Source organism: Carlito syrichta, unplaced genomic scaffold (assembly GCF_000164805.1).
Source record: "Carlito syrichta isolate Samal-C Ts95f unplaced genomic scaffold, Tarsius_syrichta-2.0.1 Scaffold314820, whole genome shotgun sequence".
NCBI classification, from domain to species: domain Eukaryota; kingdom Metazoa; phylum Chordata; class Mammalia; order Primates; family Tarsiidae; genus Carlito; species Carlito syrichta.
In genome coordinates this window covers 5,290-21,572 of record NW_007258916.1, presented here as the reverse complement: position 1 = coordinate 21,572, position 16,283 = coordinate 5,290, and the positions used below count along the sequence as shown (strand labels likewise).

The 16,283-nt window shown below is 44.1% G+C and overlaps 1 protein-coding gene across 1 annotated transcript; it reads right to left on the bottom strand.

Annotated features, from left to right (window-relative positions):
• Positions 1-11,055: 11,055 nt before the first annotated feature.
• Positions 11,056-11,845, bottom strand: LOC103274594 (protein O-mannose kinase; the record flags this gene model as incomplete). Its single annotated transcript, XM_008072031.2, has 1 exon — positions 11,056-11,845. A coding segment is annotated over one exon (771 nt), but the record flags the coding sequence as incomplete, so codon positions are not given.
• Positions 11,846-16,283: the final 4,438 nt, after the last annotated feature.

Here is a 16,283-nt window from a genome sequence, read left to right as displayed (position 1 = left end):
CAGGGTTACTGCAGAGTATCCTGCAAACCATTCTCCCTCCCTTATGAAGCTGCTGCCGTCAGTAAAATACTCCGTGTCAGGATCTCTGAGAGGCTGGTCTGTCAAGTCAGGTCAGCTGGGAAATATCTCATCCATGACCTCAATGCAGTCATGACAGGGCTGACCTAGCTTGGTTCGCAGTAAGGTTGCAGGGTCAAGGGTCTACACCCCTTCCAAGTGAGTGTGTGGATTTTCACATAACATCCCTTGATATTTGACCATTTGGGCATTGGTCAGCCAGTACTGCCCCTTATATTTCATTAATATCAACACCGTGTGTGGTATTTGGACTGTTAGTTCTTGTTCCACAGTCAATTTGTCAGCCTCTATCACTAGAAGGGCCATGGCAGCAAGTTCCTGTAGGCACAGTGACCAGCTTTGGGCAACAGAGTCAAGCTGCTTGGAGAGGTATGCTACTAGATGGTGCTAGGACACCAACATCTGGGTCAAGAACCCTACTGCCATTTCAGTATGCTCATATACATACAGAATAAAAGGCTTAGAGATGTCAGGAGTCCCAGGCTGGGTGAGCTAATAAGGACTTGCTTAATTTTCTCAAAGGCCTTTTGTTGCACTTGTTCCCATAACATAGGCTCTTGTTCTCCCCCCTTTGTGGCCTTATAGAGGGGTGTTGCCAGTATTGAGAAGTTAGGTATCCAAATCCTGAAGAACCCTTCAGCCTCCAGAAATTCACGAACCTGGCATCTGGTAGTCAGAACTGGAATGGAGCAGATGGCTTGTTTCTCTCCGGGCTGAGTTGATACTACCCCTGGGATAAATGGAAGCCAAGTATTTTGCCTTCTCTTGGCAGATTTGGGCCTCTTTCTTTGAAACGTTGTTGACAGCTTTCCATAAGAGGATGAGGAGCTGCTGTGTTCCTTCCATACAGTTCTCCCATGTTTGCCCAGCCAGCAGCAGATCATCCACATATTGGTGCAGTGTACAGCTGTACTGGTCCACTGGGAAGACCTTTAAGTCTGACACTAATGCTGTGTTGAAAATGGTTGGGGAGTTTTTGAACCCCTGTGGCAGTCTAGTCCAAGTTAATTGACCTATGTTGCCGTTTTTGGGATATTCCCACTGAAAAGCGAAAATCAGCTGACTCTAGGAACCAATTGAATACAAAAGAAAGCATCCTTGAGGTCTTAGCAAGTAAAGAAGGTGGCCTCAGCGGAGATAAGACTAGGAGAGTATAGGGGTTGGGGACAACTGGGTGTAAAGTAACGGTGGCTTGGTTTGCTACCTGTAAGTCTTGAACCAGCTAGTAGTCATCTGTTCCGTTTCTGAACAGGTAGTAATGGTGTGTTCCAAGGCGACTGACAGGGCTGGAAGAGCCTGTATTTTAAAAGTTTCTCCAGATGTTTTTGAATTCCAACTGTGCCTTGAGAGGGATAAAATGCTGTTTCTGATGGATGGATCCGGCCTTGGCTTTAGCTCCACCATTACTGAGGCTATGTTACGGACCAGTCCAGGGGATTATCCTCAGCCCATACCTCAGGCACCTTGAAGGGAAGCTCAGGTTCCTGTTGGGGCATTTCTATGAGACTATAAAATCATCATTCATCTCCCTGGGGAACCATGAGAGTCATAATTTTTGCCTCTGGGTTTTTTAAAGTTAAAGCTGCCTGGCTATCAGAGTGGAAAGTTATCTTGCCCTGTAACTTTCCCAAGAGGTCCCAAGCCATTAAAGCCACTGGACGGTCTAGAAGGTACAGGAATTCATGAACCACTTCATATCCCCCTAGAGTACATCACCGGGGCTATAGAAAGGGACAGCGAGCCTGGCTACCTGTGGCTCCCACAATAGTGGCTTGTCTTGGTGAGAGGGAACCCACCAGCCAGGTTGCTACAGAATGCTCTGCCCTGGTATCTACCATAATGTCAAGGGGCCAGTCTCCCACAGTCATTCGGACCATAGGCTAGCAAAATGGAGCCTGGTCTGTCCTAGTCTTCCCCAAATTCTCCATTGAGGGTAGGCCAACAAAATTATTGTCAGGGGCCACATGTGGTCAGGGTGCAAGCCAGTATTGTCCCTGAACCACCTGGCCTCTTCCACTCCCCTGGGGAGCTGGACTAAAATCTTCATTTTTCCAGTACCCTACTTGGAAACAGTGCACACATTTGTTTCACCCTAATCTCATCACTGGGTGGGGTGGCCCATTTTGCTGGCCCCTCTGCTGGCCTCAACCCTGGCCTCATCCTTGGCCTCATCCTGATGGCGTGGCTCCCCAGGTATGTCACTCTGCCAAGGGAGCAGCAAGCAGGTCTACCTTCTTTTTCATTTTCTGGTCTGCTTCCCTCTAGACCTCTTGGTCCCAACTGACAAATACCTTTGACACAACCTCTATCAGCTGGCTAGCATCCATCCCAGTAAAGCCCTCTAATTTTTTGTAACTTGCACCAGATGTCTCCCTGAGCCTGACTGACAAGGGCCACATTAATTACTGATTTTCAGCTTCCTCTGGGTTGAAGGGAGAGTAGAGGCAGAATGCCTCACATAGCCTCTCATAAAACTGGCTTGGGGTTTCTTCGGGTCCTTGGAGCACCTCTGAGGTTTTGCTCATGTTCATGGCCCTGTTCCCTCCTTCTCACATACCACCCAAAATGGTTTCTTAATAGTGCTCAAGCCTTCAAAATTCATGGCCATCATTAGGGTCCCATTGGGGATTTTCCTCGGAGAACTGATTCTGGGCATAGGCCTGAGCTTTCATTGTCCCTGCAGGGGCGTACTCCTTTAATCACTTTAAAGCAGCCTCTGTAATCTGGTGGCATTCTTCAGTGTTAAGCAAAGTTAAGAGAAACTGGTGGTAATCGGTCCAAGTGGACTTGTGGCTCTGGATGATGGACTTCATTAGATTAATCATGGCCTGAGACTTCTCAGTATATGAAGGGTTGTGGTGTTTCCAATTCAGGAGATCAGTGGTGGTAAAGGGTTGATATATGAAAGTACGTTGCCCCCCTTGGATGTGACCATCTGGACTGTATTACAGGGGCCCCCTGGTTTCTCCTAATGGTAGTTGTAAAGTCTCTTGACATTCTCAGGGAGGGGAGCTGTCAGCACAATTTCCCTGTCCCCTTCCTACCGGTGTATATGGGGTTAACACTGGCAGCTCTGGAATAGCTGCTTTCAGGGGTGTTTCAGGTGCCTTTGGGGAAGGGATAGATTCTGGGGTGTGTCCAGCCCCTGGCGTGGCCCCAGCTGTGGCAAGTGCAGGGGATACAGGCAGCAGTGAGGGGTACAGTGGCACATAAGATGGGGAGTTTTCCTCAGGTTCCTCAGGTAGAACAGGCTTTCTTGATTCTTGTTGGTATTTTGAGGGAGCTGTTATTTGGGCCAGCATGATTTTATAGTTTTCTTCTAGACAGACTTTTATCCAGGGTGGTCAGGAGAGAACTACAGCTCACCAACAGTCAATGTAAGGAAATTGGTCAGGATGGCCTGGATCCCCTACAATGACCCTAACCACCTTACTAACTAGTTATTTGTCCAGTGAACCCTTGGAGAGCCAATCTACTTCACAGAGTGGCCGGAGTTTTTTGGGAGTTAACTTGATACCATAATCCCCTGATTAGCCCTTTTTGAAATTCTTTACCATACACTCTAGAGGGGGTAAGCTTGCTCTGTATGCCGCCCATTTCCACCCACTAAAAGACAACAATCACACACAAGATGGAAAAGAATGGGAAGGGAGAAGGGTTGGACACACGCTTCATCCGTCTCCAGCCATACCCCTCGTGGGGGCACTTCAGGCGCCTTCTGGCAATAGGCAAGTGGGTATAAGCCCCTAACCAGATTTTGATTCCACTACAGAATCTACTCCCGCTGTTTAGCCATGTGAAGGTCACCAGCAGAACCAAATCAAGACTCCTGCACTTGCTTCACCACCAGGTGACATCTCATTCACTCGCATTCACACATCTCCAAACCACCGCCCAGTGCCTTAGAGTTACAGTTTCATCCTCCTGTGGGACTACTCGGGCAACTCTGGGAGGTGATCAGACTCCCCTTCTGCCTCTTAGGGGCAGGCCTACCAAACCGAATCTAGGTTCTTACCAGTCTAATGGGCTGTGCTCTCCTGGTTGGTTTGTGGGCCTCACCAGGTTCCTTTGTGCTCCTGGGGTCCTTGCCCTGGCACACCAGGAGGGCTAGTCCTCTATGGATCAGATGGTCTGCTGGCGCCAGGCAAGGTCACCTCCTCCAGCATCCCAGCAACAAGAAACACCGTCTCCACCTCTCGTTTCCCGGCCTAGGCACCAGAAATGTCACAAGAATCTTTTGCAGAGAGAGACAGGACACCGAAGCTTCTTTGCCAGGAAACAGCATTTATTCATGCCAGCATTGGCTCAGTGGATTCACATCCCAAGGTTGAGCCCTGAATACATCAGGGCATTGCATTATATACCTTTTTACATTGTAACCCCCCTGTCTCCCTTACAAGGCAACATTTTTTGGTATTATACATTTGATGGGATACTTCATAACTTGGGGCTACAGTTAGCCCTACTTGTCATACATTGATTGGTTTTTCATAATCTTCTCATTTACATGTCCTATTTGTTGATTGGTTTACAGGATTACTATTCTGATTGGTTCCTGCCAAAAGTTTAAACATGTAGTCCACCAAAGTAAAAGCCCTCAAAAGAGGTAGCACAAAGAAGCAGGAAGTAACTTATTTTCCCTTTTCTTACTCCTGCATTTTCAGAAGGGCCCCTGCCTCACTCCCAGCTGAGCCAAAAAGTATATCAAGATTATATTCCATTTTTGTACAGCTTTTGGGAGTTTTTGGAGAGAGCAGCAAATGGTATCCTTTTTCCTGGCATTAAGTCTTTCCTTACCTTTCAACATAATTGTAAAAGTCCTGTACGTACTATCAAACCTTTCAGGCAATTTTCCACTTCCATTTTTTCTTGGAGACATTCCTGTTGAGGCTTCCAGCACCCCTGCTCCCATCCAGAATAATCATCCACTTGGTTATGGTCCTGAGACTCTTTCCACATCACTCTGAGAACTACCTCTGCTCTCTTCTGTGCAGGTTCCCTTGTTTCCTGAATGTTTATCTTCCTCTTTCTTAGTTTACGGCTTCATTTTGTCAGATAGCTTTCTAATAGTGCTGGGCAAAAAAATGTCTTTGTTAGGGAAATTCTTTGTACTATTTTTGCAACTTCTTGTGAATCTATAATTATTTTTAATTTGGAAGTTTTAACAGTCAGCAGGTGCAGTAGCATGCACTCAGGAGGCTAAGGCAGCAGGGTTGTTTGAGCCAGGAGTTCAAAGCCAGTTGGATGACATAGAAAGAAGCCATCTCTTAAAAGAAGAAGAGGCTGGGCTCGGTGGCTCAGCCTGTAATCACAGCACTTGGGGAGGCCGAGGTGAGTAGACTGCCTGAGCCCGCGGGTTCAAGACCCGCCTGGGCAACTTGACGAGACCTCATCTCTACAATAAATCAAAAAATAACCGGGCGTGGTAGCGCACGCCTGTAGTTCCAGCTACCTGGAAGACTGAGGCGGAAGGATCACCGGAGCCCAGCAGGTCGAGGCTGCGGTCGCCAGGAGCGGCCACTGCACTCCAGTCTGGGTGACAGAGTGAGACTCCAACTCAAAAAAAAGAAGAAGAAAAGAAGGAGGAGGAGGAGGAGGAGGAGAAGGAGGAGAAGAAGAAGGAGGAGGAAGAGGAGGAGGTGGAGAAAGAGAAGGAGAAGAAGAAGAAGAACAGCAACAACAACAACACACAGCCTGGGCAGCTTGGTGAGACATCATCTCTACAATAAATAAAAAAAGTAGCCGAGCATGGTGGCACACACTTGTGGTTCCATCTACTTGGAAGACTGAGGCGGAAGGATTGCCTGAGCCCAGCAGATCACGGTGGCCGTGAGTGTGCCTCTGCACTCCAGCCTGGGTTACAGAGTGAGACTCCAACTGTGACGCTAAAAAAAAAAAGGTTTAAGAATCTTTGTTTTGCTACATCTTGGTTGAAAATTTGACACAGAGAGTTGCAGGCTGAAATAATTATCACTCTGAATTTTTAAAGCATTCTCTCCTTTATAATTCCCAGTGTAGTTTTGACAAGGAAGATGCTCTGCTGGTCCTTATAGCAAATTTCAGTCAACTCTTATGACTTTGAGTGCCTTTCTTACTCCCACCTGCCAAGGAACTTGGTGTCTCTAACTTCAGAGCCTAGCCAGGGTCCTGAGGCACAGATGGTGTTGCTCCTTGGTGGCCTTCCCTGACTCAGGAAGTTTGTTTTCTTTGCCTGGCCACATTACTCCATCTACTTTACATATTGCAAAATTTTGTTGAGTTTTCTTTTTACTGTTTATTTCCCTCGATGTTTTTTTGTCCTTATGGTTTACACCTGTTTATTTCTTTATTGACATTTTAATTTGTTTCAGAAGGGAGAAATGTATATGTTCCATCTCTCATGTTTAACTAGATAAACATGATAAAACCAACAGTCTTGCTTTCTAAGGGTATGATAGGACTCTGCTGTGTCCCTCTAGAAATTTTAAATAATCTACAAAAAAAGTCAATGTACTTAGTTTTAAAGAATAAAGCATTGTTTAATGTGGATTATAATACATATTAGATGCCTACATTTTATGATCAAGGTACTATATTCACCTCACTTAAAAATTAGAACTAGCCGGGCTCAGTGGCTCAGCCTGTAATCCCGCACCTTTGGGAGGCTGAGGTGAGTGGATTGCCTGAGCCCGCGGGTTCGAGACCCGCCTGGGCAGGCGAGACCTCATCTCTACAATAAATCAAAAAAATTAGCCGGGCGTGGTAGCGCGCGCCTGTAATTCCTGCTACTCGGAAGGCTGAGGCAGAAGGATTGCCGGAGCCCAGCAGGTGGAGGCTGCAGTGGCAGGGAGCGGCCACTGCACTCCAGTCTGGGCGACAGAGTGAGACTCCAACTCAAAAAAAAAAATTAGAACTATATTGCCCGGTAGTGATGGAAAGAATCCTGACACAACTCTGTAGTTACCAGTCCTTAAGTAATCTAAATACTCCTGAAAAAGCCCACTGTGGAACATCAATTGGAGTGACCTGCTGAAGGCCTAATCCTTTCACCTCGGCCTCCCAAAGTGCTGGGATTACAGACTTGAGTCAAAAATTACTCTTAAGTGGTCAAAGTTCCTATGACAATAGTGGTTACTAAAAATGAACCCAGTTTATTTATTTTATTTTATTTTATTTTTGAGTTGGAGTCTCACTCTGTCACCCAGACTGGAGTACAGTGGCATGCTCACAGCCACCGCAGCCTTGACCTGCTGGGCTCCGGCGATCCTTCCGCCTCAGCCTTCCAAGTTGGTAGAACTACAGGCGCGCGCTACCACGCCTGGCTAGTTTTTGATTTATTGTAGAGATGAGGTCTCGTCAAGTTGCCCAGGCGGGTCTCGAACCCGCGGGCTTGGGCAATCCACTTGCCTCGGCCTCCCAAAGTGCTGGCATTACAGGCTGAGCCACCAAGCCCGGCCAAGCCCAGTTTATTTTTAAAACATATGGGGAATATATGAAGGACCTTTCTAAGGAAAGCTGCGGAGACAATCCCCTACCCCACTGCCGTCCCTACACGTGCCCCACTTTACAAACTGCCAGGTATTTGCCTCTGCTGAATGATTAACAATCATCAGAGGTTCCCAGATACTTGAAGTGTTTAAAGCATCACATGAAATGAGAAAGCACACTAAAAACCATACATTGGGCTGGTCATAATGGCTCCTGCCTATAATCCCAGCACTTTGGGAGGCCGAGATGAAAGGATTGCCTGAGTCCATGGGCTTGAGACTAGCCTGGGCAACTTGGTGAAACCTCATCTCTACAATAAATCAAAAAATTAGCCAGGCATGATGGCGCATGCCTGTAGTTCCAGCGTACTTGGAAGACTGAGGAGGAAGGATCGCCTGAGTCCAGTAGGTTGTGCCACTGCCCTCCAGCCTGGGTGACAGAGTGAGACTCTCAAAAAAACAAAACAAACCATACATTGATGACTTTTTTAAACACTTGGAGTAAGGCAGGCAGTGAGGGAGCACCGGGAGCTTGGCAGCACAAAGAATGGCTCAGCTCACTGTCTCATTCAATGATGTTTCTGCTGTACGTGAGGCAGCAAGTTATGTGAGCAGTGAATTCTCAACCTAGGTTCTGAACAGAGTAACATCTGATGCTTGCAGTCCTGCAGGTACTGAATTACGTCTCAGCACAAGTTGCAGATTGAACCCTGACAGGCAAAGATCCCATTTGTTGTCTGGTTCTGGCATCATAAAGCCTCAGAGAGGCACAGCAAACCTCAGACATTACTTCTATTAACTTTCTCCTTTAGAAATTTGCTCCGTGTGAGGCCACACAATTGGCAACAGAGCTGGGATTATAATAACTCAAGTCTTCTGATTCTGGTAGTGTCCTCTCCCCTGCACTGTGCTGTTGATTTTAGCTGTGTTGTCAATATTTAAAAACAAATTAGTTTCAAACTGACCATTTTGATCCAATGCAAAATCCAAATGCTAAGAAAAACCCTAAAACCAGAATTCTAACATGAATAGGACAATGCCAAAACAGAAACTCCACATAATAACTCTAATATCAAGTTTAAGGAACACAGCCTAGTGGCAGAATTTTTTTTTAAATGTTTTATTAAGATATAATTCACATACCACAAATTTTTTCCTTTTTATACAATTTGACTGTACTTGTAATCACAGTTATACAACCATTACCGTTATATAATTTCAGAACATTCTTATCATACCAAAAAGAAACCCTGTACCCATCTGTAGTCACTTCCCATCCCTCAACCTCAAAGCCCTGCCAGGCCCTAGCAAACACTAACCTATTTCTATGGATCTTCCCATTCTGGACATTTTATATGAAAGGAATTGTATAATATGTAATCTTTTGTGATTAGCTTCTTTCACTTAGCATGTTTTCAAGGTTCATCCATGTTGTAGCATGCATCAGCACTTCATGTATCACCCTTTTTAAGGATGAATCCCACATTTTGTTCATCTATTCATTGGTTGATAAAAACATTTGGGTTATCTTTACCATTTGCCTATTATGAGTAATGCTACCATGAACACGTATATACAATGTGGACATATGTTTTGTGTGGACATTTGTTTTCAGTTCTCTTGGTTATACATGAGGGACAATTGCTGGATCATATGTTAACTCTATTTTTAACTTTTTGAGTAACTGCCAGACTGTTTTCCTAAGTGGTTGTACAATTATACGTTCCCACAAGCAGTGTATGAAAGTTCCAATTTCTCAACAACAACAGATGCTGGCGAGGATACAGAGAAAAAGGAACACTTCTACACTGCTGGTGGGAATGTAAACTAGTGCAATCTCTTTGGAAGACAATGTGACAGTTTCTGAAAGAACTAGAAATTGACCTTCCATATGACCCAGCAATTCCTCTATTGGGAATATACCCGGAGGAACTCAAATCATTCTACAAGAAAGATACCTGCACACGTATGTTTGTTGCAGCTATATTCACAACAGCAAAAACATGGAACCAACCATGTTGCCCATTGAAGCTGTACTGGATTAAAAAAATATGGTACATATACACAATGGAATATTATGCAGCCATAAAGAAGGACAAACATATGGGCTTTGCAGCAACTTGGATGGATTTAGAGTCGATCATACTCAGTGATCTATCACAGAAACAAAGAACAGAGTAACATATATTCTCACTCATAAGCGGACCTTGAACAATGATAATACTATAAGAATGGGATTGGCAGTAGTGGGAAACTGTCAGGGGACTGGGAGTGGGATTGGCAGTTGAGGGAAACTGCTAGGGGAGGGAGTGCCACACCTCATCAACAAGGGTACCTGCATAATCAATGTCTGTATACCTAACCCTGAATTGTACCACACATCTTTATAATCAAAAATAAAATAAAAAAGAAAGTTCCAATTTCTCTACATTCTCACCAATAATTTGGTAGTGTCCATCCTTTTGATTGGAGCCCTACATTTTAAAAATTAGGAGAGAAAATGATCTTTGAAGTACTATATATTTTTTCCATACACCATCATTTAAAAATCTTCTCTATATAGATGGCATACAAGTTTATAAACTCAGTTACTAGGGTGGGGCAGTCTCTTTGTGGCTACATTTTTGTTACTTCCTTCAAATACAGGCTAGGCTCACTGCTTTTCTGCATATTCACCAGGAATTAATCAGCATTAGAAAGGGGAAGTCAACCGGCTCCGTGGCTCAGCCTGTAATCCCGCACCTTTGGGAGGCTGAGGTGAGTGGATTGCCTGAGCCCACGGGTTCGAGACCCGCCTGGGAAGCGAGACCTCATCTCTACAATAAATCAAAAAATCAGCCAGGTTTGGTAGCGCATGCCTGTAATTCTGGTTACTTGGAAGGCTGAGGCGGAAGGATCGCCGGAGCCCAGCAGGTCGAGGCTGCAGACTGCACTCCAGTCTGGGCGACAGAGTGAGACTCCACCTCAAAAAAAAAAAAAAGAATAAAAGAAAGGGGAAGTCAGGCCCAAGTGGTGGTTCACGCCTATAATTCCAGGACTTTGGGAGGCCAAGGTGAGAGGAATACCTGAGCCCATGAGTTCAAGACCAGTCTGGGCAACTTGGTGAGACCTCATCTATACAATAAACTTAAAAAAATTAGCTGGGCATGGTGGTGCAGCCTATAGTCCCAGATACTTGGAAGGCTGAGGTGGAAGGATTGCCTGAGCCCAGAAGATCGAGGCTGTGGCAGCCGTGAGCGTGCCACTGCACTCCAGCCTGGGTGACAGAGTGAGAATCTGACTCAAAAAAAAAAAAAAGGTAGGGGAGACAGATTTAAATCAGGCCTGGTTTACTCCTACTTAGTAACTTCCACCCAGGTTGCCAGGAGAAGCAGAACATCTCAAATGTGCATATGAATGTAGAGAAAGAAATGCATGGATACACAGTAAAACAATGAAATGGACTCAGACAAGAAAACTCCACCATCAGAGTAGCACTACTGTTACTCCTATTACACCCTTAAGTTCCATCCTGCAGTGACTGACTGGTTTTATAGCATTTCTCTTGTCTGAGATGTCACAGTATCCCTGAGTGAGTGCAAGACCTTCTGATAAGTGTCCAGAATGTCCTGAGCAGTGGGTCTTTCTGCAGGTGTCTGGCTTTTACATGCCTTATGAATATCAAACAAATGGAATCGAACCATATCACTCCCCTCAACATGCCCTAGAAGGAAACTGGAGATGTCTGGAATCTTCCAGATGTCGATCTTCTCGTCGTATGGGGGCATGAGATCGTCACGAAAAGGTACGTCCTCTCCATAGGGCCACAGTTGCTCTGGAGCCACAAAGTCCCCATGCAGTTCCCTGTGGCCACACTTCACCAGCATCCCAGAGCTGCGGTTCACCAGGGGCAAAGCGTCCAAGTCATTTGCCACGATGCTGAAGTTGCTCGTTAGCAGATACTGGGACAGCGCCTTGGGCAGTTCACTGGAGTCGCACATGACCAGCGTGCCCAGGGGGCTGTGGTGCAGGAAGTTAATGATGCTGACGTAGTCCATGGCCAGGCGCAGCCTGTGCTGCCACGTGTTCACATTCCGGTACTTCAAAAAGTTTAGTGTTTCTCCCAGGTTGCCCAAGGAACCTAAAGGGTGATACTCAGTAAGAATTGTGCTGTCCTCTTCACAGTAGCCAAGCAGTGTGACAACATGTTTGCTTTGTAGAGATTTCAGCATCTGCAGTCCATGGAGGAAATCATCTTTCATCTCCAGACTGGTGAGCCGTGAGACAGCAACTTTGTGCTCCTTCCACTCAGACAGAAAGACCTGAAACAAAGCCAGAATCTATCAGATCTAGACTTTCTCCTAAGTCAGTGAGATGAGAAACAACAAATATCTTTTCAGTGGCAGATGTCGTGCAGATGATACCGAAATTAATGAGACAGATGCAATCCCAGAGTTACTCTTTTTTTTAATCAATATTTTTTATTATGATATTGTGGGGTACAGTTAAGGGTTAGGTATACAAATATGCTTCATTCAGGCACCCTTATTGATAAGAGGTGTCTCCCCATCCCCAGACAGATACTTACTACCATTAATCCCATCTCCCTTCCCCTCCCCCCCATAGTTTCCCACCACTGTCAGCAGAGTTGCTCTTATTCTAGTTATAAATACTGACTTATAAACAAACAGCATATTAGTGAATGAAATCTCAGGGCAGGAAGTGGCAGAAGAGACCGACTCTGGTCATAATGCTGACAACCCCTGCAGAAGGTACCGGAGGCCCTGGAAGCTGGTCTTACAGGATGATGGGGAACTGCACAGTCTATGTGAAGTGGGGGAGTATAGGCTCGGGATGGGCATGGAATGGCAAGCAGATTGCCATTTCCACCTGTCTGCTGCACAGTGGGAAGAGAAGAGGAGGAGGCAGGGGAGAGACTGGAAAAGAGGGTAAGTGGTGGCCCCAAGAGAAAGTCAAGGCCAGTCTATCACATGCAACAATATTACTCATTAATTGTTAAAGGTAGCATAGCAAATCATAAATAGGAATATGTCTATGTAAGGAAAACATTTTTACATGTTCTGTGGTTTTATGTTACTTCCACTGTAAAGGCAGGAGCTGAAATTCTACACAAATGCTAGACCCTTCCACACAGGACACAACTAATAGAAGAGCAATTGCACATTACTGTCTTGGACTTTCAATTTTCCTTAGCTAGAAAAGGCTGGCAGGAAGCACTTTAATTAAAGAAAGAATCTCTAATCTTCTGTTTAAATCCCAAGAGAGAAGGAAGAAGATTACAAAAGAGAAAAAAATGCTCAGAAATCAGGAGATACTATCCCAGGCTGATTCTGTACCTAGTGGGCCATGTCATCCTTAAAATAAAGATTATGTGGCTGGACATGGTGGCTCACACCTGCAATCCCAGCAATTAGGGAGGCTGAGACACGAGGCCAGGAGTTTGAGACCAACCTAGGCAACATAGCGAGAACTCACCTCTATGTAAAATCAAAAAATTAGCTGGGTGAGGTGGCTTGTGCCTGCAGTCCCAACTACTTAGGAGGCTGAGGCAGAGAATCACCTGAGCCCAGGAGGTCAAGGCTGCAGTGAGCCATAGTCATCGTGCCACTACACTCCAGCCTTGGTGACAAAGTAAGACCCTGACTCCAAAAAATAAATAAAAATAAAGATAAATAAAGGTTATGCATATGCAGAAGAATGAAGCTGGTCCTCTATCTCTCACCATATACAAAAATTAACTAAAAATGGATTAAAGACTTAAATGTCAGACCTCAAACTATAAAATCTCAGAAGAAAATCTAGATACCCTCTTCTAGACATCAGCCTAGAAAAATAATTTATGACTAATCTCAAAAGCAAATGCAACAAAAACAAAAATTGACAATAGGGGCCTAATTAAACTAAAAAGAAGGCCTGTGCAGCTATGCAGCTATGCAGCAAGGAACTATCAACAGAGTAAACAGACAACTTGCAGAATGTGAGAAAATATTTGCAAACTATGAATCTGACAAAGCATTAATATCCAGAATCTATAAAAAACTCAAACCAATAAGCAAGAAACAACCTAAATAACCCCATTAACAAGTGGGCAAAAGTACATAAACAGACACTTTTCAAAAGAAGACACACAAGAGGCCAACAAACATATGCAAAAATGCTCAATATCACTAGTCATCAGAGAAATGCAAATCAAAACCACACTGAGATACCATCTCACACTAGTTAGAATGATTATTATTATTGTTTTATTTTATTTTTTTAGTTGGAGTCTCACTCTGTCGCCCAGACTGGAGTGCAGTGCCGCTCCCGGCCACAGCAGCCTCGACCTGCTGGGCTCTGGCGATCCTTCCGCCTCAGCCTTCCGAGTAGCCGGAATTATAGGCATGCACTACCACGCCTGGCTGATTTTTTGATTTACTGTAGAGATGAGGTCTCACCAAGTTGCCCAGGCGGGTCTCGAACCCGTGGGCTCAGGCAATCCACAAATGATTATTAATAAGGCAAAAAACAATAGATGTTGGCGAGTTTGTAGAGAAAAGAGAATGCTTACACACCACTGATGGGAGTATAAACCAGTTCAGCTCCTGTGGAAAGCAGTTTGGAGATTCCTCAAACTAAAAATAGAATTACTATTTGACCCAGAAATTTCACTACTGGGTATATACCCAAAGGAAAATAAATATACCAAAAAGGCACCTGCATTCATGTTTATCGTAGCACTATTCATAATAGCAAAGACATGGAACCAACCTAGGTGCCCATCAATGGCAGACTGGATAAATAAAATGTAGTACATATACACCTTGGAATACCACTCAGCCATAAAAAAGAATAAATTAATGTCCCTCGCAGCAACATAGACGCAGTGGGAAGTCATTATCCTAAGCAAATTGATGCAGAAACAGAAAACCAAATGCGGCATGTTCTTACTTGTAAGTGGTAGTTGATCACTGCATAAACACAGACAAAGAAGGGAACCCAGACACTGGGGACTTCTCAAGGGAGGAGGGAGAGGGGCCAAGGGGTATAAAACTACCTACTGGGCACCACTTCACTATTTAAATGATGGGTTCAATAGAAGCCCAACCTCACCACTACACAATATACCCATGCAACAAATCTGCATACATACGGCCTGAATAAAATTGTTTATTTTGTGAAAAATAAAGGTTTTGGTTTTCTTTTTTCTTTTTTTTTGAGTCAGAGTCTCACTCTGTCGCCCAAGCTGGAGTGTAGTGGAATGCTCACAGCCACCGCAGCCTTGACCTACTGGGCTCAGTTGATCATTCAGCCTCAGCCTTCCAAGTAGCTGGAACTACAGGTACACGCCACCATGCCCAGCTAATTTTTTTGATTTATTGTAGAGATGAGGTCTTGCCATGTTGCCCCGTCTGGTCTCGAACCCATGGGCCCAGGCAATCTTCTCACCTAGGTCTCCCAAAGTTCTGGGATTATAGGCATGAGCCACCACACCTAGCCAGGTTTTGGTTTTCTAAGGCAATTACTGGCATTATTTATCAAGAAACTTTAACATAAAATACTAAAATTCATCTAAGGCAATAATCTGAAATAGATAAAAAGGTCTAGGAATAAAAATATGGCATTATAATATAAAAGTGTAATCTGAAACCTATCAAAAAATGGGGACTAAGTTTTAGTGAGATGACTCAAATAGTATATTATGTGGTCACTAAAATATGTATTTATAGAGTTATAACAGATAAAAACAATGTTACAAATGGAAAGGATATTAAAATGTTTATATACTATTGTCCAGCTGCATAAAACAAGACAAGGATCGCATGCTGGGCTCGTTGGCTCACACCTTCCCAGTACATTGGGAGGCAGAGGCGAGAGGACTCCCTGAGCCCAGGGGTTTGAGACCAGCCTGGGCAACTTGGCAAGACCACTACTCTGTAATAAATTTTAAAAATTAGCTGGGCATGGTGGTGTGCACCTGTAGTTCCAGCTATTTGGAAGCCTGAGGCAGAATGATCAACTGAGCCATCAAAGTACCACTGCACCCCAGCCTGGGCGACAGAGTGAGACACAGACTCAAAAAAAAAAAAAAAAGAAAGAAAAAAAAGAAATACATATAAGCAAAAAAGAATTTAAATTTTCCCAAAGTCTATGTGTTGATGATAACCACTATAAATATATGTATCCTTATATATTATATATGTAAATACATTAAATACATTTTTTTTAAAAAACGGGATTGCTTCCCCTCCCAAAGTGCTGGGATTATAGATGTGAGCCACCGCACCCAGCCTATATACATCTTCTTTATCCATTTGTCTGTTGATGGACATTTAGATTGATTCTCTATCTTTGTTATTGTGAATAGTTTATTAACAGGGGGTAAAGGAAAGAAAACACTGATTGCCTTTCCTTTGGATAAATACCCAGAAGTGAGATTGCTGGATTCTATGGTATTTCTATTTTTATTTTTTTAAGAAATCTCCAGTCTATTTTACATAATGGCTGTATTGATTTACCTTCTCACCAACAGTGTTCCTTTTTTTCTGTATTACTGCCAGCATTTGTTATTTTTTGTTTTTTGATAATAGCCATTCTAACTGGGGTGAGTTGATATCTCATTATGGTTTTGAGTTGCATTTTTCTGGTGATTAGTGATGTTGAACACTTTCCTATACCTACTGGCCACTGGAATATTTTCTTTTGAGAAATGTCTATTCTGATATTTTAATCCCACTTTTAAATGGGATTATTTGCTTG